The following is a 26,095-nucleotide window of genomic DNA, read 5'->3' as shown; positions in this document are numbered from 1 at the left end:
CGATGAGGGCATTTTACTAATAATAAGCATGACACATTTATTTTTATTTTTTTGGAAGTTGCTTTATCTTTTATTTTTCAATTTTTAAAAAAATTTTATTTAAACTCTAGTTAGTTAGCATACAGTGCAATATCGGTTTCAGGAGTTGGAATTCAGTGATTCATCACTTACATATAATGCCAAGTCCTCAACATAACAAGTGCCCTCTTTAATCCCCATCACCTACCTGCCAATCCCCAACCCACCTGCCTCCATCAACCCTCAGTTTGTTCTCTATCGTTAGGAGTCTCTTATGGTTTGTTTCCCTCAGGCTCTTTTTTTCCCACTTCCCATATGTTTATCTACTTTGTTTCTTGTATTCTGCATATGAGTGAAATCATATGGTGTTTGTCTTTCTTTGACTTATTTCGCTAGCATGATATACTCTAGTTCCATCCTCTTTGTTACAAATGGTGAAGATTTCATTCTTTTTGATGGCTGAGTAATATTCCTGTGTGTGTGTGTGTATGTGTGTGTGTGTGTGTACTATGTCTTCTTTATTCATTCATCAGTCGATAGACATTTGGGCTCTTTCCACAGTTTGGTTATTGTTGATAATGCTGCTATAAATATCAGGGTGCACGTGCCCCTTTGAATCTGTATTTTTGTCCTTTGGACAAGTGTGGAAACACTGCACATTTAATGTTAGTATAAGCTACCGACACTTTATAGATCTTTTTTAAAAAATTTTTTTTTAACGTTTATTTATTTTTGAGACAGAGAGAGACAGAGCATGAACGGGGGAGGGGCAGAGAGAGAGGGAGACACAGAACTGGAAGCAGGCTCCAGGCTCTGAGCCATCAGCCCAGAGCCCGACGCGGGGCTCGAACTCATGGTCCGTGAGATCGTGACCTGAGCTGAAGTCGGACGCTCAACCGACTGAGCCACCCAGGTGCCCAGATCTTTTATTTATTAAAAAAATTTTTTTTAGTGTTTATTTTTGAGAGACAGAGCGTGAGTGGGGGAGGGGCAGAGAAATAGGGAAATGAAGAATCTGAAGCATCTCCAGGCTCTGAGCTATCAGCATGGAACCTGATGGGGGGTTGAACTAAGGACCCATGAGATCATGACCTGAGCTGAAGTCGGATGCTTAATCGACTGAGCCACTCAGGTGCCACTATAGATCTTTTAAAGTAGCAGTTTAAAAGGTTGAAAATAATATTGACAGGATATTTCACTGTTTGTTTTGTTTTGTTTTTTTCAATTTTTGCTTGTTTTGGTGTGAGTAAAGTTCCCTTTATCTTCCCAATTATTTAAAATCCCTGAGACTATGGGAGGAAGAAATAGAAATCAGTGCATGGAATCCAGTTTTTTAGGATATCAGTGAGTTTTTAAATTCTGTAAAATTTATTTCACTGAGTACATGTTGTTTTATGGGTTGGCAGTGGGGGATATTAACCAAAGAAAAACCCTGCCTTGGACTTGTGCTCAAGAGGAAATCTTATACAAAGGTTGGAATGTAGCATTTTTCTCTCAGTCTTTCCTAACAGTAGACTAAATAAAAAATGGAAAAAAGTGGGGAAAAAAAGATTCTGTTTATGTGAATAGATGACCAGCCAGTGGGTAAAATATAGCTAAAATATAGAAAACAACAAATTTGCATGAACAGTCTTACTTCCAGGAAGACATTAAGATTTATTCCAAGAGCGAGTGTCAATATTTAGAAAATAAACAAACTTAATTAAGAAAGAAGTATCAGGGTTGACGCCCACACAAGTGGCCACAAGTGTAAACAATTAAAGGCCTGAGGGAAGAAAAAACAAGTGTTTGCTCTGTCATTACAAGATGTATGATGTGGGAAACATAAACCAAATCTTGGTAGCGGTTGCTTATATATTCATTTTTGAGCAGTGTAAGAATGGCAGTTTTTAAAAACTGACGGACTACAGTAATTTGTTTTCTAAATTTAAAGCTTGTAACAAATTATTAGGTCATACGCAAAAAAAAAAATTCAATATTTATTTTTACATTGTTTGATCAAAGTACGTTTTTGTCAGTGTTTTCTCTTTTGAGACAAAGAGTTCAGAATGAATATTTGTGGTATGGGTGATATTTTAAAAATGTTCTGAGAAATCCTATCCATGGGCATTGTGGGCTATAAATGCAGATTGATATGGTATTTCAATGGATCTTTTGTTATGAGAAAAATTTTGTTTTCTGGCTTAAAAAGAAAGATGTTTATTTGAAAATTTAGCATTTACTCATATCCATAATGTACAATTGCATTAGAATAGAAAAAATATAAGATTTAAAGAAGACAACTTGTTGCTTGTGATCTGTATTCATAATCTATTGGTCAATCTAGATTCATCTTGAAACTCATTAATATCATGGAAAATGACTTTATTATCAAATGTCTCCATATTCTGGAGAAATATTCTTTGCTTTTGTGTGGTATATATGTATGTGTGTATGTATGTGCATATGTATATGTTTGTTTTGCATTTCAGATTGAACATTTGATTTTGTATTGTGATTACGTTTTATTTCCTGATTTAGGAAATAATCAAAGAAGACTGTGTTTCACTCTAGTGACAGTTATGGGTTCTTTGAAGGGACCTTTCAATTTGGAGGATGTTTGGACAGGTTTTTTTTTTTTTAATATATAATCAGTAATCCAAACTGTATCTAGATTTTTATGTCACACTGTATCCCCTCCCTTCAAAAATTCTGTCTTTGGTGGATGAAGACATCTTGTATGAAAATGGCCAGATAATTGTCATGTTACCCAGAGGCACCTTTCAATCCAGTTTATGAGGGAAGGATATATAATCCACTTTATTAAAATTTTTTTTAATGTTCATTTATTTTTGAGAGACAGAGAGACAGAGCACAAGTGGAGGAGGGGCAGAGAGGGAGACACACAGAATCTGAAGCAGGCTCTAGGCTCTGAGCTGTCAGCACAGAGCCTGATGTGGGGTTCAACCCACCAACCGCAAGATCATGACCTGAGCGGAAGTCGGATGCTTAATCAACTGAGCCACCCAGGCACCCCAGTGTTATCATTTTATTTAACTCATCATTTGTATCTCACTATGTGAACACTTTTCTTTTAATGTTTATTTTTTTATTGTCAGAGAGAGAACGAGTGAGCAGAGGAGGAGCAGACAGAGGGGGAGAGAGAGAATCCCAAGCAGGCTCCATGCTGAATGAAGCTAGACATGGGGCTCTATCTCACAAGCAAGATCACGACCTGAACTGATATCAGGAGTCAGATGCTTAACCGACTGAGCCACCTAGCACCCTATGAACACTTTTTAATTGCAGATGAGAAGGCTTTGCTCATGTTATGTGATAATATATGGTAGAAGTGAAAATGCAGATCTTGAAAAAAAAACCTAGAAATTATTTTAAATAAAACATTTCATGGGCTGTTTTTTTCCTTCCAAGATTTTATTTAAATTCAAGTTAGTTAACATATAGTGTAGCATTGGTTTCAGAAGTAGAATTCAGTGATTCATCACTTACACCCAGTGCTCATCACAAATGCCCTCCTTAGTACCCATCACCCATCTAGCCCCCCCCCCCACCAGCCCTCCAACAACCCTCAGTTTGTTCTCTACAGTTGAGAGTCTGTTTTACAGTTTGCCTCTCTCTAACCCCGCCATGTTCATTTGTTCTGATTCTTAAATTCCACATAGGAGTGAAGTCATAATTGCATTTGTCTTACTCTGACTTATTTTGCTCAGCATAACACAGTCTAGTTCCAAAGGTCATCGCAAATGGCAAGATTTCATTCTTTATGATGGCATGGGCTGTTTTCTTAATAACACTCACTACAATAATTGGACTGCAAATACTTTTTTACTATTAGAAATTTAAGAAGGAGATCTACTGCATAAAAAAATTCTTGGAGTGCCTGTGTGGCTCAGTCAGTTAAGTGTCCGACTTTGGCTCAGGTCATGACCTGGCAGTTTGTGGGTTCAAGCCCTGCGTCGGGCTCTGTGCTGACAGCTCAGAGCCTGGAGCCTGCTTTGGATTCTGTGTCTCCTCTCTGCCCCTCCTCCACTCACACTCTGTCTCTGTCTCCTTCTGAAAAGTAAATAAACATTAAAAAAGTTAAAAAAATTCTCATTCTTATATTTTTTGAAGAGTAATTATGAAAGTCTATATAAATATATACATATTTATTTCTATGTTGTATTAATATTTTAAAAAATTCCAGATAATTGTTTCCCAAACTTGGAACTTAAATTGACTTTTATCTGTGTCATTCTGGGGGAAGATTTTATTCTGTGCATATGAGATGCCAGCTGAAAATTATTTTCCCTTTTAAGTATTGTAACGTTGTCTCCAAAATGTGTAATTAGAATTTTGCCAAATCTTACTTTTCCTTGGGAATTTGCTTAGTGGTTGTCAATCAAGTAAAAATAGTTGACTTCTGAGACTTCATTGTTGTCCTTGTCTGAGGAAATTTTTACTCAGCCTTTATTGTAGGCTAGAGCAGCCAAAGCAGCCTTGTCAGGCCTTCACATGACATCATTCTTCCTCCCTAAATCCAATATCAATAAAAGCAGAAAGTTTAAACTGTATGTGAAAACAGTGTAATGAGCAAGTGGTCTTGGCTATTGTTGAATCTTTGAGCTATCTCTTCAAATCCCATAAATCTCATGATAACAGATCTGCTAGTTCAGTCCGTATTTCCTGACCATATCAGTGTGATGTGTAGAGAAAAGCAGACACATTTCCCATAACTGCACTTAATAATATATAGTACTGGAATAAAAAAGAAAGACAGTTGCCCTTTAAATTTTTTTTTTTTTTTTTTTTTTTTTTTTTTTTTTTTTTTTTAGTATATAACAGTAATCCACTCTAGATTGAAAGGGTTTAAAATACTCCTTCCTTGGAATGGTGAATATCAGTATTTTGGGTCTTAAGGCAAACCTGTGAAGTACATAGCCTGGCTAACCTTATTTTTGTCATGCACGATTTATAGCCCGATGCACGGTATTTTCTCATTCGCATTTTTTGTGTGTCTCAAAACATATTGAGGACCTACTTTATGTCAGGCACTCTGGCAAGTGGGGGTTTAAAGATGAGTGACGCATGCTTCCTGTGGTCAGTATTTTCAAAATTAGACTGACGAATCAGACTGTTGAAAACATGGTACGAAATCTTGCGTGCTGGCCTACTCCTGACGGAAGCACAGGCAGGACACAGAAGTCCTTCTGGAAGGACTTTCTGTAGGTAATGCCCAAGGAGACTCCATTACAGTACACTGTCAAGTAGTAACCAGCTGTCAGATTCTTTAGCATTAATTCAAGTAAATGCATCCATTTTTGTGAGGGTGTTTAGTTTGCAAGCATTTTCTCCTGAATGGACGGAAAGGCTTTGCTTTTGGCAAAAGTAGTGGCTCTTTACTTTGTGTGATCCTTTCTGACAGCCTGTGGTGGACCTCTCCCCTGCAAAACATGTGACTGAGCGCATAAACTCCTATGTATGTTTTGTATACAGCTTTTAGGAAATCGCAGGCTCGAAGCCTCCTTAAAGTTGACTGCTGGATCCCAGCTTCAGAATGGAAGGGCTAAAGATCTTTGGGGAATCCTGAAGTGGGTGGAAGAAGTATCCCTGAAAGTCGTGGTGTAGGGAGTCCCGACCTTGGATTGCCTATTCTGACCATACATTCTTTTATAAGATATGTTTACTCTACCTACTACAATAAAAGCTACTTGCCTTCCTTGGGCTTCGATTTAAAAAAATAAAAATGTAGTACAATGAATGCAAATAGCCTTCAGAAGAAAAACAATACCTGTGGTTTTCCATGTAGTTTAAAAATTGTTCTTGACATTTTATGTTGGCCTATTGGTTAGCTCCAAACCCGTTTTTGACCATAGGAATCCAAGCAGAATTCCAAACAGATAGTAAATATTCCAATTGCACTTGAGAACTTCCCTGGTATTATGATCTATAACCAGTTTCCTGTATTCCTTGCAGTTCTGATAGCCCCAACCTCAAATCACTGTACTAAATGGGGCTAATGAGTAGTAATTCATATTTTTCAAACTATTTCTCATTTTTGTGATGCAAAACAAATAGAAAATACCATAAAGAAAGAAAAGTAAAAAACCCCAAAGTGGATTTGAGAATTAGAAATATCTTGGAGCCTGAATAACAAATACATACTAGATTATAATGCAGATTCTAAATCCATGTAATAGAAGGGGTTGTGGTCCAGTTTGCTACACCAAGGCATAAGTAAAGTATTCTAGCATGGAGAAATAAGACACGCAGATTTAAGTAGAAGATGGATTAAGGAAACCCTCAGATGTGTGCAATACAAAGAAAGAAATTGTGCGTTTTAAACTGTGTGATGGGTTGTAATTTTAAGATGGCTACTTTTTCTTTTTTTGTTAATGTTGATAGTATCAACATTTAAAGATATATATGGCCTGCAGTGTATATCAAGTCCGCACAGAAATGAATTGGCTTTGTCGTTCACTACGGCTTGTTCTCAAGGAAATATTTGGTTTTCTCCTGAAGCAGTTCATGGTGTATTCAGACCTGCCACACCGATCTGAAGCTTTGAGTTCAGGAAAAATAACACTAAATAAAAAAAAAATGGGTTTATGTATTCCAGAAAGGTTTTGTCTCCTCTTAAGAATCATCTGGCCTTGTGCCTTTTCTTCTCCCCAGAAGTAATGTTTTTGCTCCTGTGAAGTGTTATATCTTTGGACTGCGGATCTGTTTTTGATATAATCCATCCATCAAGACATGAATCCTATTGCATGTGAAAAGTCGTTACAAGAAAATAAAAATCTAAAACACATTTGAGTTTTATTTTACTCATACTACTTTTATTATATAAATGGGGTACTGACAAACTACGTTTTGTTTGCCTCAGTGCCTGAGTGCCTCAGTGTTCATGTTAACAAGCTGATTCAGAGAGGAGTTTATTCTTGAGAAAAAAAAAATGATGCTAGTCAAGATGATGGCAATGACAATTATTTGCAGTAATGGCAACTTGTTAAAAATGTAGGATCTGAGCCTCTCCAGACCTCCTAAATCAGAACTTCCACTTTAACCAGATCTGCTGTGATTCCTATTCAAATTAATGTTAGAGTAACACTATTTTAGTGTCTCTAGTTGCTCTAAGAAAGGAAGAGCCAGGCTGAGAGTCACTGCCAGTCCGTGCCCTCAACTACTTGTATCGTAAATACACACGATGGAAGATGTAAATAACTAGCAAACTTTAATTTACCTTAAAGTGTAAAATCTTGGGGGGGAAAGGTGCAAAATTTATTTTTTATGAAAACTAGCCAGTCTTTTATGTAATTGCAATTTTTTTTTTTATTTAGGCAGGTCATCTATTTCTTGAGATGTCTGGGTTTAGGGGAGTGGAGCATCAGCGGTTTCTTCCACATGCGTATGAAGCCGATTAGAATCTGGATTCAATTTCAGGCATCAAGACCAACCTCTTAGCCAGTGCTATAAACTGTTCTACAGACCTTTCATTACTTTGTCTCTACAATAGTGAAAGATAGTAAGCATTTCCCTACTTCATGCTTTTCCATTGACAGTAGGGCACAAGAGAGGGGTTGATGAGAGGATTCAAATTTTAGTGAATATTTTCCCGCATGTTGAGGTGATAACCTTCCTTAAACTAATTTCTATCTTCTCCCTCTCTAGATTTACACATAAATATAACCCCTTCTTATATCATTTTGCATGACGGAACTAAACTGGGTGAATAATTCTACATAATAAACTTTTGACCAAAGCCCAAAATATTGTATTGCTTTTGGCATTGAAATGTAAATTGTATAAATTAACTAACTTTATTAACTAGTTTTTTATAGTGAAAATTCGTAAGTATTAAGTTTTAAATCTACTAAAAGACAGTGATTGGAAAAGTATGGAGGATTTTTTTCACTTCCTAAAGTTCTAATGTATTTTCTCCCTTTCCCATTTGGTTTTGCAAAAGAAACATTTGAAGTAAATTTTAGAAAAGAAAATTTGTAAGCCTGTATCAAGAAACAATATCCCACAACTTCCAGGGCATTTGTCAATGTTTTAATCTCATGATTATTCTCTAAATTTGCTGTGTTTCTTAAAGTTATTATATTTTGACATCTGGCAGCACTAAGAGATTGATTAGTTTAGCTTTGGACTCAACTATACAAAGAGGGCATTTTTTGTTGATGTATATTTCTGACTTGAAAAGAGAAATTCATATACTGATTTTAAAGAAATTATCTCATTTTTCCCCACAATGGTTTGTAGAGCTTTATTTTATTAAGCAGTATAAAAGACTGGATATAAAAGATAGCGTGTTTTCAGGATTTGGGTCAATGATTTTGAAGCTCCTCAAAATTTGGACAATGTTTTATTTAATATGAAAGATCAAAGGTGTAGCACCTAGTCATTGACTAAGTCAGTGAAGTGACTTAGTCACTTCAACTAACATTGACTAAGCCCATGAACTGACTTCAGTATTTATTTATACATTTCACAGAAACTTGGAGGCAATGCCGTATTTAGAGAAAGTGTATCATAATTGTATACAAGTGTGATGAGTAAGGTGCTGTGACAGTAAAATATTTAGTTACTACTACCTCTCCTGCTACCTGGCTGTGAAGACCTGCTTTTGGTCACAGGCATCCACTGAAAATTCAAACACACTTTCATTTATTTGCAAATGAGCCATGAGTGCTGAACTCTTTCCTAAGATCCCCTATAAATTAGTGACCATTTCGTTCAGAGAAGTGACTTCCTCCCCTCCCTCAAACTTTAAAGTAAGGAAACGTGGGTCATATCCTTTTATAAGTGGCTCATATTATACTATTACAGGTTCAATATTCTATTCAGTTATAAGTACTTTCTGAAATATCTATCTGAACCACATTTCCATAATTTTCTCAAAATTTTCTGATTAGCTTTGTTTGCATTGACTTTGCTCTGAAGTATTTCATTTTAATTGAACTTTTCTTTTTTAGCTGTGTTTTGGGGTGATATTGCCTTAGATGATGAAGACTTAAGTATCTTTCAAATTGATAGGACAATTGACCTTACACAGAATCCCTTTGGACTTGGACATACCACAGGTATGGTTGATTATTTGATTGAATTTGTGTTCATTTTGAAGAAAAGATACTTTTGAAATGCTAAAAGTACTCTTTCAATCACTTTTCATGTCCTGCTGATCAACTTCCATTTCTTAAACATAAATGAGCCTATTTGCAAATTTATATTTTGTTAATAGTTTTAATTTTATTAATTTAACAAACATTTTGTAATGTTTACCATGTCTCAGGCCTGATTTAAGTGCTTTTCAGATATTAACCTTTTGAATCTGCATAATAACCCTATGAGGGGTGGCTATACTAATATTTTTACAAGTGAGGAGATCAAATTAACTGTATTTCTTATTTTCTTCTTTCAAACTGTATTGTCTTTCCCATAATATATACTTAGTTTGTTTTTAGAATATGTGAGAAATAACCACTTATTTTATCAATTTCTTTTTTTTTCTATTTTAATGAACTGCCTACACAGAATTTTTTGCAATTTTGATTTCTATAAAATTTTTTAAAAATTGCTAAATATGAGGAACATCATTGCTGTTAGTAGTCTTGAGGCATTGTTTTTGTAAAGTTCTATAATTACTCTTATCCTTATAATTTTATAATTAAAGACACTTTTTTTTCCTCATAATTAACCTTCTTCTAAACCTATTTATATGTGTTTCAGGCCTGTCTAATATGAAGTTATAATTGTTACAAAATCATCATTTCAAACATATAAATTCCATTCTTCAAAAATGTTTCTTATAACTACTTAGGAATGAATACATTCAAATGTTACCTCATCTTTCTAGAATGTTCAATGAAAAAATTTCAAAAATTTTTCTCAAGTACCACAGCAAAAATGTGACTGTGTAATGCAAATAATCAAGTAGGTTATTAGTCAGTGAACAAGCACTCTAACTTATTTGCCTTATAAGGACTTAATTGATTTTTTCCTCCAAGAGGCTTATATAATGTAATGGTTTTTGTTATTATTTTTGTTTTTATTAGCTTTAATCTAGGTAAATAAGTTTTGGTATTAATTTCAAAGGGGGAAAAGGTATTGGAAAGAAATAGTTCAAGGTCCAAGAACAGTTGGTTGTCTTTATGGGTTTCTGGCCCTTTCGTAGTCTTAGCCTAAAGAGACTCATGAACCATACTCTGGTGATATGAATTCATCTGCACTTGTTCAGATATCATTAGTGGTTATATTGTTTGCTCAGTGCTGACTTTTTGTTGTTTGTGTATTGAAAATTAAACAAAAAAGGAAAATAGGAGATAAAATTAGGAGAGCATTTTAGTAAAGCCCTGGAATGAGAATCATAGGACTTGGGTTTTCCTTAAATGCTCTGGTTTCTGACTTGATGACAGGAAATCTACCTTTTCTAGCCTTTTTCTAGTTGGTAAAACTGCAAAAGGACATATTTCCTTATCCTGACCTCTTCTTCTACCTTTTGAGCTATAAAATTCTTTACATCTATTTTTATAAGTGTTGCCAATTACATAGCATAACGGAATGCATTTTGCTGCTGAACATCCTTTTGGATTCCTGTGACGTTTTTCTAATTATGTGTTACTGTTTTTTATAAATTATCAAAACTAATTTTCTAGTTTTATGTGAACATATTATAAAGTATAACATGCTTTTAAAAATATTTTCAAAATTGATCACAGCCTTGGAGCAAGACTTGCACTATACATTTGCTTTTCTAATGTTTTTATTTCCAATGGCTGATTTGACTTCTGAAAATATTCAGTTTACATTGGAGACATAGCTGGAATGCAGTCAACAGGGCAGAACAGCTTGCTGTCATCCTATATAACACTATGTGATGTCAGGGTCACAGTGAAGAAAAATGTTCTGAATTATCAATAGATGACTCAATTGCCATGATGTCCAAATAAAGTCATTTAGATTGCTCTCTGGATCACCCTCACCCCCTTGATTTCAGCTACCAAAATTGTGTTTGTAGAATGTTTACACTCTCCTAAGATTTATGGGTATTCATGACTCTAACACTCTAAGACCCCATGAAAAAAAAAAAGATGTCCAAAGAGAAACCAGTGTAGCCTGTTGCTATGGTTTATTTGCAAGAGTTTTAAAATACAATGAGTTTAACTTAACTGTTTTCTTTTATTCTTAAGGTGGATTTGGAGACCATAGTATGTCAAAGAAACGAGGGGCTCTCTACCAGCTTATAGACAGGATAAGAAGAATTGGCTCTGGTATATCAATGTTTAAAGTTGCAGACGCTTGACTTGATGTACAGTAAATATTATACTAATAGCAGTTCAGTTTGCCATTAATATGCAAAGCATGTAAAGGGTATAGGCTGAGAAAAAGTCCTGTATCATTTTTGTTAGCTGATGTTTAATGTAAGTTTCTTAGAACTTAAGTTGGAACTTAAATTTAATGAATAGAACGTAAAGTTGAAATGTTTTTTTAACTTATTTTCAGCTTCTCCTTATTATAAGATGTATTTGGGGGTTATTTTACGGTTGATATTTATTTTCAGTGCAATGGTTATCACACTAAGGTGTTTTTATCAAGCATGGAACTACATCAGTTTTAATCAAATCAAAAAATGTTTAACCTAACAAAAAATGTTTGTTTTGAAATAAAGTTCACTTAAAGTAAATTGAGAAACTGATTTGTTAGATTAAGAAAATAGTTGAGAATGTTTGATCCTTCCAAAAACATACATAGAAAAACAGCCTTCTGGTCTCATAATTAGTTAATACTGCTAGTATTGAATTTGTTAAATACACTGTTTGTGTATTTTAGAGTTTTTAGAAGAGTTTTCTGTTCAAAGTTTATATCCTAATGTTTTTTTTAAATTGATGAATTGTTAATTAAATAATTGATAGTACACACTTCCAAGCAATAATTTTCCCAAGCAAACTAGACCTGTTAGGGACACGGGAATAGGGGCATACTTTCACTGTTGTGTCTGAAGTATAAACCAGTGGGTTATTTGTGTCAATGTTAGTAGATGAATAAGAATGAATAATAATGAAGATTTAGGAAAAACAAAAACAGTAACAAAAATATTTTGGGGCCCCCCGGGTGGCTCAGTCGGTTAAGCATCCGACTTCAGCTCAAGTCATGATCTCACGGTTTGTGAGTTTGAGCCGCATGTCGGGCTCTCTGCTGAAAGCTCAGAGCCTGGAGCCTGCTTCAGATTCTGTGTCTCCCTCTCTCTGACCCTCCCCCGTTCATGCTCTGTCTCTCCCTCTCTCTCAAAAATAAAAAAACATAAAAAAAAATTTTTTTTTGAATATTTTGAAAGGCCACCAAGAAAATTAATGACTACAGACTCAAAAGCTTCTCTAGGAGTAGGTTGCATTTTATGTTGGCTTGTTCACATTGTGTACTGATCTCTAAATAATGCTAGGTCACCTGGATGTGAATCCAGAGGAAATTTGAACAGAGATCTACTGGCATTCCAGGAGGCCGAGACCATATCTAGCTCAACATTATTTCATTTACCCCCTCTGTAATGCAATCTTCATAATTTTAGGCCATACGATAGACTATCAATGCTGATTTAAAAGAATGAAGGATTTAGCAAGAGTTAAGAGGAGTTTCGAATATCTTGTGACTTTTTAAACAACATTTATTTTATCGTCTGGTGGTGAATTGGCAGTGCTCTAGTATTAGAATACAAGAAACAGGTTTTTTTGTGGCCTACAAGTCTGCTTGACTTCTATCTGTTGTAGACTGTTGTATGAGAATTCATTAAAGTTGCTAAGAGAGCATCATTAAGAAATAGGATTTTGACGTGAAATGCTTAAATATTTTAATGTTTTTCAAGTATGCAAGGTAAATGAAGTTCTTTAATGCATTGACTTTAGGCATATTTACACAAATATGTAAATAAGACATTTTAAGTTCAGTCTTTTAAGAGGAAATGATTCCCTGACCAAGGACTTCTGTTTCACAGAATGTTTTAAATGTCACTGCAGGCTTGGAGCAAAACAACACAGTGAAGGGAAGAGTACCTCTAAAATTCTCAGGGCAAAATGAGAAAAATCGAGTTCCCAGAGCTGCTACATCGAGAACAGAAAGAATATGGCCCGGAGGTGTTATTCCTTATGTTATAGGAGGCAACTTCACTGGTAAGATATTCCCAGAGTGTTTATTTTTATGAAGAAATATTATCATACAGATTGAGTGTGTATTTTTACAGAGTTTTATATATATATATATATATATATATATATAATTAATATATAAAACATAGTATGAAATCAAGCATGAGAAATACTCCAGTCACCTTGGTTGTTAGTTTAGAATGTTTTTGGAATTGAAAAATGTCTTTAGTGTTGAACTCTAAAGGTTGAAAGCGCTGTTCTGGTTTTTAAACTGAGCTTCAAATGTGCTCATGTCTGGAAGCTGAGTTCTCTTCCACTGTCAGGTAGAGTGTGTGCCCGGTTTATAGAGTCTTGTACACATGTATTAAGGTATTGAGTTCAAATCTCTGATTATAAGGGGAGTGTCCATTCTTTAGAGCGCTCGCTTGTGGTGCTCCAGGCTCATCTCTGTTGGTTGGTGAGCGTGACGGCATCTGAACTGCCCAGGCGGACTCAGGACGAAGGGGCCAGCATGTAGCCCTACTGCCTGAGACACACACTCTTTTATTAACATCCTGCCATTTTTCCAGGCAGCCAGCGAGCCATGTTCAAGCAAGCCATGAGGCATTGGGAAAAGCACACGTGTGTGACTTTTATCGAAAGAAGTGATGAAGAGAGTTACATCGTATTCACGTATAGACCTTGCGGGTAAGTGGAACCAGGGAATGACTTCAGCAAGTGTAGACGGGGGGGGGGGGGGAAATCCATAAGTAGGATTCATGTCTCAATATTTGATTAGCATTTTGCCCATGAGAAAGTGTGAATTTTACATAAGAAAACAGGTTAAATTTTTTTTAATGTTTATTATTTTGGGGAGAGAGACGGTGTGTGAGTGGGGGAGGGGCAGAGAGAGAGGGACACACAGAATCCCAAGCAGGCTCCAGGCCCTGAGCTGTCAGCACAGAGCAGAATAGGGAGCTTGAACTCACAGAGTGCAAGATCATGACCCGAGCCGAAGTCGGACGCTCAACCGACTGAGCCACCCAGGTGCCCCAAGAAAATGTTATATTTTAAATATATATATTCTTTGATCACACACTTTGATCATACACCTACCCCAAGTGTATTTCTCCACCAGGTCAACTACTTTTCTTTGTGTTGCAACTGTAACAGTGGTATGACCAACATCCCACTCATCTGAATTGGAAACTGGTAATATTGTCTGGTGATTCTCTTGTGCTCCGTCTAAAACCTATGCAGTAAGATTACATTGATATTCACCGTGTCTGTTGATTTCCACCTGTAGCCTGTGTCAGTACCTCAGTGCATATTTATCTCTTTGTCGTGCCACACCTGATCTATTCCAAACGCTCTCCCGTGTTCCTTCACCAACTTCCTGCCACTAGAATTATCTTCAAAAAATGCCGGACTGAGCAAGATACCACACTTTTTGAGGTGCTTCAGTGCTTCCTCGGACAGTGGCGCTTTCTAGATTTTCTCCTTACAGGCGGGTAACGAATACTCCCCAAAACAACTGTTCCGTAAGTTGTGAAATGCTGTGTTACATTTCAGTAGGTATTTCTGCAGCAATGTGCTAAGGAGCGCTATGAATATTCAACCAATTGAAGAGAATATAGAACCCAGTGTTTTTTAAACTTCTTGAAACACGAGAGCACCCATGCCCCTCTTTCAAAAGTGAAGAACACGCATCAGTATCCCAGAAATGTTAGCCTGCGAATAAGATCCAAATCCCTTGATATAACATTTAAAGAATGCCATGAACTTACCACAGCTTCCATCTGCAGCTTCTTCTGCCACCACGTCTCTGCACAAATCCTAGAATGTAGCCAAGTGACATTAATAGCAGCTCCCCAAGCAGTGCTGTGTCCTTTAAAGACGGTTTACTGCGAGAGGTTTCCAGCTTCTCTCCCCTCTGCTTCCACATTCGAACATTTGATTAAATGGAATGGGTGCTTGCTGAGAACACTTGCTAGGGTTTGCTGTCTGCTTTACATTGCATCCCGTCAGGAGGCACGCGCTCTCGGTCTACCGCGTCAGTGATGCCGCTGTTGAGCAGTGGAATCCAGCACTGACAGCCAAGTCCCTCCATTGTAGAAGTTCTCATCATTGCAAAAGAGTGATGCTCTAACGTGGTTCTTTCCTTTGATCCCTTCTCCACTTATTAGCTGGAATCCTTTTATACAGAGGGATGTTCTTTAGTCAGCTATAACTATCTGAATACCCTCTAGTATAGTTTACAATGAGGAAGTAAAAATGCTTAATTCCTTTGGAGGAAATAGTTCTTGCCCGATCACATATAATTTGGGAGGAGGGAATATATATTTCACTAGGTACTGGGGGAGGATTATGTGATCTGGAGGATCTGGAGGTACTAGGGGAGGACTATGTGATCCCCCACTAGGTACTGGGGGAGGATTTTTTTATCATGTATTCCTACAACATTTAACCTCACTTAAAAAGTAATAAATTTTAGGGATGCCTGGGTGGCTCGGGCGGTTAAGTGTCTGACTTTGGCTCAGGTCATGATCTCATGGTTTGTGGGTTCAAGCCCTGCGTCGGGCTCTGTGCTGACAGCTCAGAGCCTGGAGCCTGCTTCGGATTCTGTGTCTTCCTCTCTCTCTGCTTCTCTCTAGCTTGTGCTCTGTCTCTGTCTCTCTCTCAAAAATAAATAAGCATTAAAAATTATTTTTTAAGTAATCAGTTTTAGTTTTGGCTCTATCTAGGGGTCAAAATAATACATTATTTTTTTCTGTATAGTTTTGGAAAATGCCATAATTTTTTAGTTTTGACTTATTCAGGTAATGTTTTCTTCCAGATTACTCTAATTTTAGCTTGACAGGTTTTGGTTACATTTGGAATGCCTCCTAGTTCTTTATATCTATTTAATATTTAAAAGATCCAAATCTAGACTGTCCTTCCTTCCTTCTGGTTATCTAATAGGAATGGATATAGCTCAGCTTACATATTTCTAAATACATAATGTATTTAGATCAATACATCTTTCTTTTTTCTTTACCACCTTTCAATTTTGTAAAACAAATACAAAGCACTGGCATACATTATTTTATTGATAAATTTCTGTTTGTAACAAATTCATAGTTATACTCATGTTCTTTCATTAATTTGGCTTTTTTTTTTAATTTTTAATTTTACTTATTTTATTCTGCTAAACTATTTTTGCCATTCACTGTCATTTCTTCATGTTTTTTGCTTGTGGTTTTCTGATTGCTTGGACTGCCTCTGTTTCCATTTTTATCGGTGGAAATCATTCATATATTTCTTTGCCACCCATTTCTGAGCTGCCCTCAGTGGGTCATTGCTCTACCCACAGCTATAATAGTTACATTCCCACCGTTGGTTCATAGGTCTGCCTTCATCAGTGTGAGGGCTGGTAGCTTATTTTTGTGTCCCTTGGGACACCCAGCATGCTGCTTTACAGATAGGTGATCGAGAAAATCCTGACAATTTATGCATCAGCTAAAGCACATTCAATGTAATCTTAAAATAAAATTATGTAAGGATTTAAAGACGTATTGTAGAGCATGCACTTTAATGATTACTGTAATGACTTTAGAGAAATGCATACTGAAGGTGTGAATTGCCCTCAGATCTTTAAATCTGTATTTACACTCTTGGAATTAAATTTTGAGTATTTACATATACATATAATTTTGACTGTTATGGTAGTAATATTGCATTTGATCATTTGTTTTGATACTCAGTTTCCCTTTTTACATTTTCAGTGATGGGAATAATGATACATTTTATAGGAATCGATCATTGGCTTGTTAACCATTCTGACCATTTTGTGACTTCTAAATTTCATTTGGAACTACCACTATTGGCCATAATTTCATGAAACAGTTCTTTCATCATTAAGGAGATTTTTCTGTGATGATGCTGTATTTAAATCTCATAGATATTAATCAAAATTATTAAAGAGTTTGGTTGTTGGTAATTACACAACATACTGAGGGCCACTGCAGTCAGATATATGTCAAGTCAAACACATAACACTCCTATTGGACTTTAGTAGTGTGTCTTTTATATCATAAAAGCTGTTGCACATAGGGCATCAAAGTTAATAATATCTAGTGTAAATCTCCATTGAATACGGAGAGGCTGTAAAGTAGTGCCACTGATACTGATGGCAACATTGACCGTTCTATTTCTGGCTTTAAAATGGTAGGCAAACACATCTTACCACTTCAAATCACTTTTTTCATTCTACTTACCCACTAAGCTTACCGACTAAGGCAACTTGTAGCTATTATAGTTTTTTCTTTTTAATGTTTATTTCTTTCTTTTGAGACAAAGAGTATAAGCAGGGGAGAGGCAGAGGGAGAGAGAGAGAGAGAGAGAGAGAGAGAGAGAGGGAGAGAAAATCCCAAGCAGGCTTCACTCTGTCAGCACAGAGCCCAATGCAGGGCTCAATCTCATGAACGATGAGATCATGACTTGAGCTGAAATCAAGAGTCAGAGGCTTAACTGACTGAGCTACCCAGGCACCTTGCTATTGTAGTTTTTAACAAAACAACAGGGGGCTCTGGGGTGGCTCAGTTGGTTAGGCGCCTGCCTCCTGATATGGGCTCAGGTCATGATCTCATTGGGGTGAGATGGAGTTCTGTGTGGGGCATCCGTGCTAAGCATGGAGCCTGCTTTGGATTCTCTCTCCCTCTCTCTCTCTCTCTCTCTCTCTGCCCCTCTCCCGCTTGCACTCTCTCAGTGCTTTCTCATTCAAAATAAATACATAAATAAATAAATATTAAAAATATAAAATAAAACAATAAAAATAGAAGCTAAAATAACGTCCTCATATTAATAGAATTATTAAATGTGGAACGACTTGTACTATTTAGCACGTTCTATTTCCCCTCTTATTTTGCTAGAATCAGCTTTTTTTCACTAAATATTTATTGGGTGCCTAATTCCATATCACATCTTTGGTAAGTGGGAAAATAATAAAGTTTTTAAAAAACAAAACGTAAAGTTCAGAACTTTTTAGTATATGATATATTTGATGCGTCTTCAATGGGACGTATGCTTTAGCTCTCTCTTCCTATGTTGGCAAAACGTTTAAACTTAACAATAAATACTCTTTAAGTGAATATTTATTGTCATCAGTGGCATTTGTTTATTTCACAATATTATTAATTATTAGCAAAATGATCATTTTATAACAACTGGTTTGATTTATTTCTTTGTAAGGCAGAAATTTATATATTACTTTTGTCTACTATACAACCTTATATTGCTGAATATCCTCTATTTTTTAAGCACAACTTTAAAATTTTTTACAGTCTTATATTAGTTTCAGGTGTACAATACAGCAATTCAACAATTCTATACATCGTGTGGTGCTCATGTCAACAAGTGCACTCCTTAATCCCCATTACCTCTTTAGCCCATCCCCTACTCTCCTCCTCTCTGGTAACTATCAGTTTGTTCACTATAGTTAAGAGTCTGTTTGTTTAAATTTTTTTTAGAAAATATTTATTTTTGAGAGACAGAGATGGGGCATGAGCAGGGGAGGGGCAGAGAGGGAGACACAGAATCTGAAGTAGGCTCCAGGCCCTGAGCTGTCAGCCCAGAGCCCCACGCGGGGCTCGAGGCCACAAACCATGAGATCATGGCCTGAGCCAAAGTCAGATGCTCAACAGACTGAGCCACCTAGGTGCCCCAAGAGTCTGTTTCTTAACTTTGTCTCTGTCTTTCTCTTTTTATCCTTTTGCTCATTTGTTTCTTAAATTCCACATATGAAGTGAAATCATATGGTATTTATCTTTCTCTGATTGACTTATTTCACTTAGCATAATCCTCCCTAGCTCCATTCAGGTCATTGCAAATGGCAAGGTTTCATTGTTTTTTACGGCTGAAGAGTATTCCATTGTATATATATATACCACATCTTCTTTATATATTCATCAGTCAGTGCACACTTGTCCATTTTTAATGGGATCATTTGTTTTTTGTGGTGTTGAGTTTGATAAGTTCTTTACGTATTTTGGATACTGTCCCTTTATCAGATATGTCTTTGCAAATATCTTCTCCCATTCAGTAGGTTGCCTTTCAGTTTTGTTGACTGTTTCCTTTGCTGCACGGAAGCTTTTTATTTTGATGTAGTCCCAGTAGTTTACTTTTGCTTTTGTTTCCCTTGCCTCAGTAAGCCTATTTAGAAGGAAGTTTCTACAGCCAACGTCAAAGAGATTACTGCCTGTGTTCTCCTCTAGGAATTTTATGGTTTCAGGTCTCACATTTAGGTATTTAACCCATGAATATCCTCTATTTTATATTACCTCTCTTATTCTACTAGATAGTTTCTTGAACAATCTTACTGTTTTCCTATCTGCTAAATTTTAATGATTCCTTAAAAACAACTAACCAAACAAATAAGCTTAGGGTTAACTTATTTACTTATTTATTTTTATCTTTTTTTAGATTTTATGTTTTAAATTGTCTTTAGCTTTAGTCAATTTGGTTATTCAGATTATGGCAGTAGTCACTTATATCCTTACCTATAACATTTTCATTTTGTGCCACTTATTGTACCAAATGGCGGACTATAAAATTGAACATGAGGTGTTTTTTTCTGCAAGGAAGTTACAGTTTGACAGAAGAGGTGTGCCAGCCAGGAATCCTGCTTGCAAACAATAGGGACTGGTTAACGTAAGCAGAAAACAATAACTCATTGGATTACTACATAATGTATAGAATCACATGAATGGAAAAAGTGGAGAGCCAGGTTGACGGAGGTATTGGGGGAAGATTATGTTTAACCTCTGGCCATAAACATCTTCACCCCTGCTTTGGGTACTCCGTGATAACCACCAGAGTCTTAGCTCCCTTCTGCACTTAACAAGACCTGTTCTTGTAACAGTATTTATTAATTTATTAATTTATTTATTTTGAAAATGATTTTTTCCCAGTTTTATTATAATGTAAATAACATAGAACATTGTATTAGTTTAATGTGTCTACCATGAAGTGTTGATACATGCATATGTTGTGAAATGATTCCCACACGGGTTGCCTGGGTGGCTCAGTTGGCTAAGCATCCAACTTCAGCTCAGGTCATGATCTCATGGTTCGTGAGTTCAAGCCCCACATCAGGCTCTGTGCTGACAGCTCAGAGCCTTGGAGCCTGCTTCAGATTCTGCGTCTCCCTTTCTCTCTGCCTTGCCCCTGCTTGCACTCTCTCTCTCTCTAAAAAATAAATAAATATTAAAAATTTTTTGAAATGATTCCCACAATAAATTTAGGTAACAGACATCACCTCACATAGTTGCAACATTTTTATTTTCCCGATGAGAACTTTTAGATTTGTTCTCTTAGCAACTTTGTAGTATGTGATAGAGTATTACTAACTTCAGTGACCATGCTATACATTACACTTGCAGGACTTATTTATCTTGTAACTGGAAGTTTGTACCTTTTAACCCCTTTCAATCATTTGACCCACCCACTACTTCCCATCCCAAGCTCTTGCAATTACCAGTGTGTTCTCGGTATCTATGGAGCTGTACTATCTATAGCCTGACTATATTTTAGGTGCTAGAGATATCAGTGTGTAAAACGTGTAAGTTGTCTCCCCACAAATAGCTTATGTTCTAGGGTAAGGCGTCAGAAAAAAACCATGAAAATAAATGAAATATAAAATGTATTAATAGACTGTAAATTCTAGGGACAGAAAGAAAAGCCATGTAAATGGTATGGAAAGACATTTGCACAAAAGCTTGAAAAAGCAGGTGAAACAAGTCGTATGCTGCTTGGGAGAATAGAGTTCTTGACAGAGGAAATAACAAGTAAAAAGGCTTTAAGGCAAGAGCTTGTCTGTATGCTCAAGGCACAGCAAGGAGACCACATGGCTCAGGTAGAGTGAGTTACAGGGGCAGTAAGAAGAGATGGGATCCGTATGGTAAGACATTTGTGTGTGAAGACCATGTAGGATCTTTACAGTTATTTGTAAGTACTGTACTTTAGATTTTCCTCTGAGCTTTATTAATCAGCTGAAACAATTTATGTCATTGTAATACATGACCCTTAAACCTCAGTAGCTTAGAGTAACGTATTGATTCCTTATTTATAAGGATATTGGATACAGATATTGATTCCTTATTTATATCGCATGTCCATCACTGGTTGGCTGTGTCTCACTCCAGAGTTATCACTTTAATGTTCAGTATGATGGCGAAACCTCTTTTTAGAACATTGCAGTTGTGGCAGATCAAACAGAGACAGTATTGACAACCATGTTGACTATTAAAGATTCTCTCCGGGGGCACCTGGGTGGCTCAGCTGGTTAAGCATCTGACTTTGGCTCTGGTCGTGATCTCACGTTCCATGAGTTCAAGCCTGCACCGGGCTCTGTGCTGACAGCTCAGAACTTGGAGCCTGCTTCGGATTCTGTGTCTCCTCTCTCTCTGCCCCTCCCTTGCTGACACTCTTGTCTCTCTCACTTTTAAAAATAAATAAACATAAAAAAAATTGAAGATTCTCTCAGAATTTACACAGTTTGTGCTCACATGACATTATCCAGAGCAAGTCACATAACCAAATTCAACATCAATGGTATAAGGAAGTATAATTATCTTCCAGTGAGGGGTAAGGAATGTTTTTGAACATTGACACAATTTGCCATAGAACCATTGGAGAATATTGAGAAGAGACATAATATGACTTTACATTTTTAAATTATTTCAATGTTGAGTAAAGACTGCTATGGAGAGGACATCTTCTTGGATGTCACGATAGATTATCTTATAGGCAACTTCCAATGGTGCTTTGGTTCCCCAGTCTGAGGCAAAGGTAAGGAGTAGCAGGTTTGAGATTACTTGATTACTGTCTGTGGTTCAGAGAGAGGTGTCACTTCTCTATAGATGGTGAAACTTTTTCTTGAGACAATAAATAGAACTTTTGGTGGTCAAGTTTTAAAAGCAGCACACGAATTAGAAATAAAAAAATCAAAAGCCATATACAAGAAAAATGGCATCACCTGAGCTACATTAGAAGCTAATACCTAGACATCCTTAAACCACTTGTTTATAAACTGCACATATTACACTGTCATTCCACACCTAGTTGTATGTGCATACATTTAGTTATTTATTCATCTGAGCATCCAGAATTATTCTCGACCTAAAACACTATGAATCAAATCACCATATTTTTCTTCTTTCACAGGAGCATTGTAAGTCAGTGGGAAATGTATTTTCAATTTCTGTTATGGAATCCCATCTTGTATATTGGAAATTGCTATGGGTGAAATTATGGTAAAAGAAAGCGTTTTAGATAAATAAGTTCACCACATGGCTTGACTATCTCCCAGATTTTGATTTACGAGGTATTTTCTTATTTGAATACAACCAGCAAGAATGACTTAGCATGTGTAATTTAGTTGCTATATAGTCATCAGATATTTTTTAACTAGTTCTGCTCTATGGTAGTGAATGATTCAGTTTAAATCTCTCCAAAATTTGCAAATTTTGTGTTTTTCTGCATCTAATACTTTACTGTTTGGGTATTTAATAAATATCTGTGTTTAGGTTGAAAAATGCTATTAAATATGGGAGCAAAACCAAGATTTCCTGGGTTTTTTTCCTACCAGTTATCTCTTTTTTTGTTATTGACTTATCAAGCTTTGTTAACTGTTATAATAGACTCATAAATAATAAATCTGTGGCATTGGTTAAGATGGTTAGGGCTTTAAAGCCTACAGAAATAATTGCAATGACAAATATTTGTATTTGTGAACAATCAAAAGGACTATTGAATATGCTTACTGTGGAAAGTGAAAACTTGTGAAATTCCTTTGAATCATTTGGGCAATTAATTTTTTGGAAATTTTCTATTTTAATTTGATAAACTTAACAAATTGCTTAAATCATTTTTGGTCAAGAGCAAGAATTTAGAATAATAGTCATAAAAGTAATTGCAGGGCTTGAAAAAGTTTAGAGGACAGCAGAGAATCTCTTGCTACAGAGATCAGGGGACTAAGAAACAGTCATGAAGAGCTAAAAATGCTATAAATGAGGTGCAAAATAACATGGAGGTGACCACAGCTCAGATTGAAGAGGCAGAGGAGAATAGGTGAATTAGAAGACAAAATTATGGAAAAAGAGGAAGCTGAGAAAAAGAGAGATAAAAAAATCCAGGAGTGTGAGGGGAGAATTAGTGAACTAAGTGATGCAATCAAACGGAACAATATCCACATCATAGGAATTCCTGAAGAGGAAGAGAGAGAGAAAGGGGCTGAAGGTGTACTTGAACAAATCATAGCTGAGAACTTCCCTCATCTGGGGAAGGAAAAAGGCATTGAAATCCAAGAGGCACAGAGAACTCCCTTCAGATGTAACTTGAATCGATCTTCTGCATGACATATCATAGTGAAACTGGCAAAATACATGGATAAAGAGAAAATTCTGAAAGCAGCTAAGGATAAACACGCTCTAACGTATAAAGGGAGACCAATAAGTCTAGTGGCAGATCTATCTACTGAAACTTGGCAGGCCAGAAAGGAATGGCAGGAAATCTTCAATGTGATGAACAGAAAAAAATATGCAGCCGAGAATCCTTTATCCAGCAAGTCTGTCATTCAGAATAGAAGGAGAAATAAAGGTTTTCCCAAACAAACAAAAACTGAAGGAATTCATCACCACTAAACCAGCCCTACAAGAGATCCTAAAGGGGGCTCTGTGAGTGAAATGTTGCAAGGACCACAAAGTGCCAGGGACATCACTACAAGCATGAAACCTACAGACATCACAATGACTCTAAACCCATATCTTTCTATAATAACACTGAATGTAAATGGACTAAATGCTCCAACCAAAAGACATAGGGTATCAGAATGGATAAAAAAACAAGACCCATCTATTTGCTGTCTACAAGAGACTCATTATGGGCCCGAGGACACCTTCAGATTGAAAGTGAGGGGATGGAGAACTATCAATCATGCTACTGGAAGTCAAAAGAAAGCTGGAGTAGCCATACTTACATCAGACACACTAGACTTTAAATTAAAGGTTGTAACAAGAGATGGCAGAAGGGCATTATACAATAATTACAGCGTCTATCCATCAGGAAGAGCTAACAATTATAAATGTCTATGTGCCGAATATGGAGTCCCCAAATATATAAAACAATTAATCAAAAATATAAGCAACCTTATGGATAAGAATGTGGTAATGCAAGGGACTTTAATACCCCACTTATAACAATGGATAGATCATCTAGACACAGGATCAATAAAGAAACAAGGGCCTTGAATGATACATTGGATCAGATGGACTTGACAGATATGTTTAGAACTCTGCATCCCAAAGGAACAGAATATAGTTTCTTCTTGAGTGCACATGGAACATTCTCCAAGATAGATCACATACTGGGTCACAAAACAGCCCTTCATACGTATAAAAGAATTGAGATCATACCATGCACACTTTCAGACCACAATGCTATGAAGCTTGACATCAACCACAGGAAAAAGTCTGGAAAACTTCCAAAAGCATGGAGGTTAAAGAACACCCTACTAAAGAATGAATGGGTCAACCTGGCAATTAGAGAAGAAATTTAAAAATATATGGAAACAAATGAAAATGAAAACAAAACAATCCAAACACTTTGGGATGCAGCAAAGGCAGTCCTGAGAGGAAAATACACTGCAACCCAGGCCTATCTCAAGAAACAAGAAAAATCCCAAATACAAAATCTAACAGCACACCTAAAGGAAATAGAAGCAGAACAGCAAAGATGCCCCAAACCCAGCAGCAGAAGAGAAATAATAAATATCAGAGCAGAAATAAACAATATAGAATCTAAAAAAACTGTAGAGCAGATCAATGAAACGAAGAGTTGGGTTTTTGAAAAAATAAACAAAATTGATAAACCTCTAGCCAGGCTTCTCAAAAAGAAAAGGGAAATGACCCAAATAGATAAAATCATGAATGAAAATGGAATTATTACAACCAATCCCTCAGAGATACAAGCAATTATCAGGGAATACTATGAAAAATTATATGCCAACAAACTGGACAACCTGGAAGAAATGGACAAATTCCTAAGCACCCACACACTTCCAAAACTCAAATAGGAAGAAATAGAAAACTTGAACAGACACATAACCAGCAAAGAAATTGAATCAGTTATCAAAAATCTCCCAACAAATAAGAGTCCAGGACCAGATGGCTTCTCAGGAGAATTCTACCAGACGTTTAAAGCAGAGATAATACCTATCCTTCTCAAGCTATTCCAAAAAATAGAAAGGGAAGGAAAACTTCCAGACTCATTCTATGAAGCCAGCATTACTTTGATTCCTAAACCAGACAGAGACCCAGCAAAAAAAGAGAACTACAGGCCAATATCCCTGATGAATATGGATGCAAAAATTCTCAATAAGATACTAGCAAATAGAATTCAACAGCATATCAAAAGAATTATTCACCTTGATTCATTCCTGGGCTGCAGGGCTGGTTCAACATTCGCAAATCAATCAATGTGATACATCACATTAATAAAAGAAAAGAACCAAATGATCCTGGTCAATCGATGCAGAAAAAGCATTTGACAAAATTGAGCATGCTTTCTTAGTAAAAACCCTCGAGAAAGGTGGGATAGAAGGAACATACTTAAACATCATAAAAGCCATTAATGAAAAGCCCACAGCTAATATCATCCTTGATGGGGAAAAACTGAGAGCTTTCCCCCGAGATCAGGAACACGACAGGGATGTCCACTCTCATGGCTGGTGTTTAACATAATGTTGGAAGTGCTAGCATCAGCAATCAGACAACAAAAGGAAATCAAGGCATCAAAATTGGCAAAGATGAAGTTATGCTTTCACTGTTTGCAGATGACATGATATTATACATGGAAAACCCGATAGACTCCACCAAGTCTGCTAGAACTGATACATGAATTCAGCAAAGTCACAGGATACAAAATCATTGTACAGAAATCAGTTG

The 26,095-nt window shown here is 36.3% G+C and overlaps 1 protein-coding gene across 1 annotated transcript in view; it reads left to right on the top strand.

The window, feature by feature from the left end:
- Positions 1-26,095, top strand: part of TLL1 (tolloid like 1) — a 137,913-nt gene that overhangs the window by 5,424 nt on the left and 106,394 nt on the right. The window contains exons 2-5 of the mRNA XM_042984746.1: positions 8,973-9,080; positions 11,187-11,267; positions 13,008-13,160; positions 13,706-13,823. Coding sequence (XP_042840680.1) covers positions 8,973-9,080; positions 11,187-11,267; positions 13,008-13,160; positions 13,706-13,823 — 460 coding nt within the window. The remainder of the gene's footprint in view (positions 1-8,972; positions 9,081-11,186; positions 11,268-13,007; positions 13,161-13,705; positions 13,824-26,095) is intronic.

The sequence above is a fragment of the Panthera tigris genome, chromosome B1 (genome assembly GCF_018350195.1).
Source record: "Panthera tigris isolate Pti1 chromosome B1, P.tigris_Pti1_mat1.1, whole genome shotgun sequence".
Lineage (NCBI taxonomy): Eukaryota > Metazoa > Chordata > Mammalia > Carnivora > Felidae > Panthera > Panthera tigris.
The sequence above is the reverse complement of the archived record's forward strand: the minus strand, read 5'-3'. Positions and strand labels throughout refer to the sequence as shown.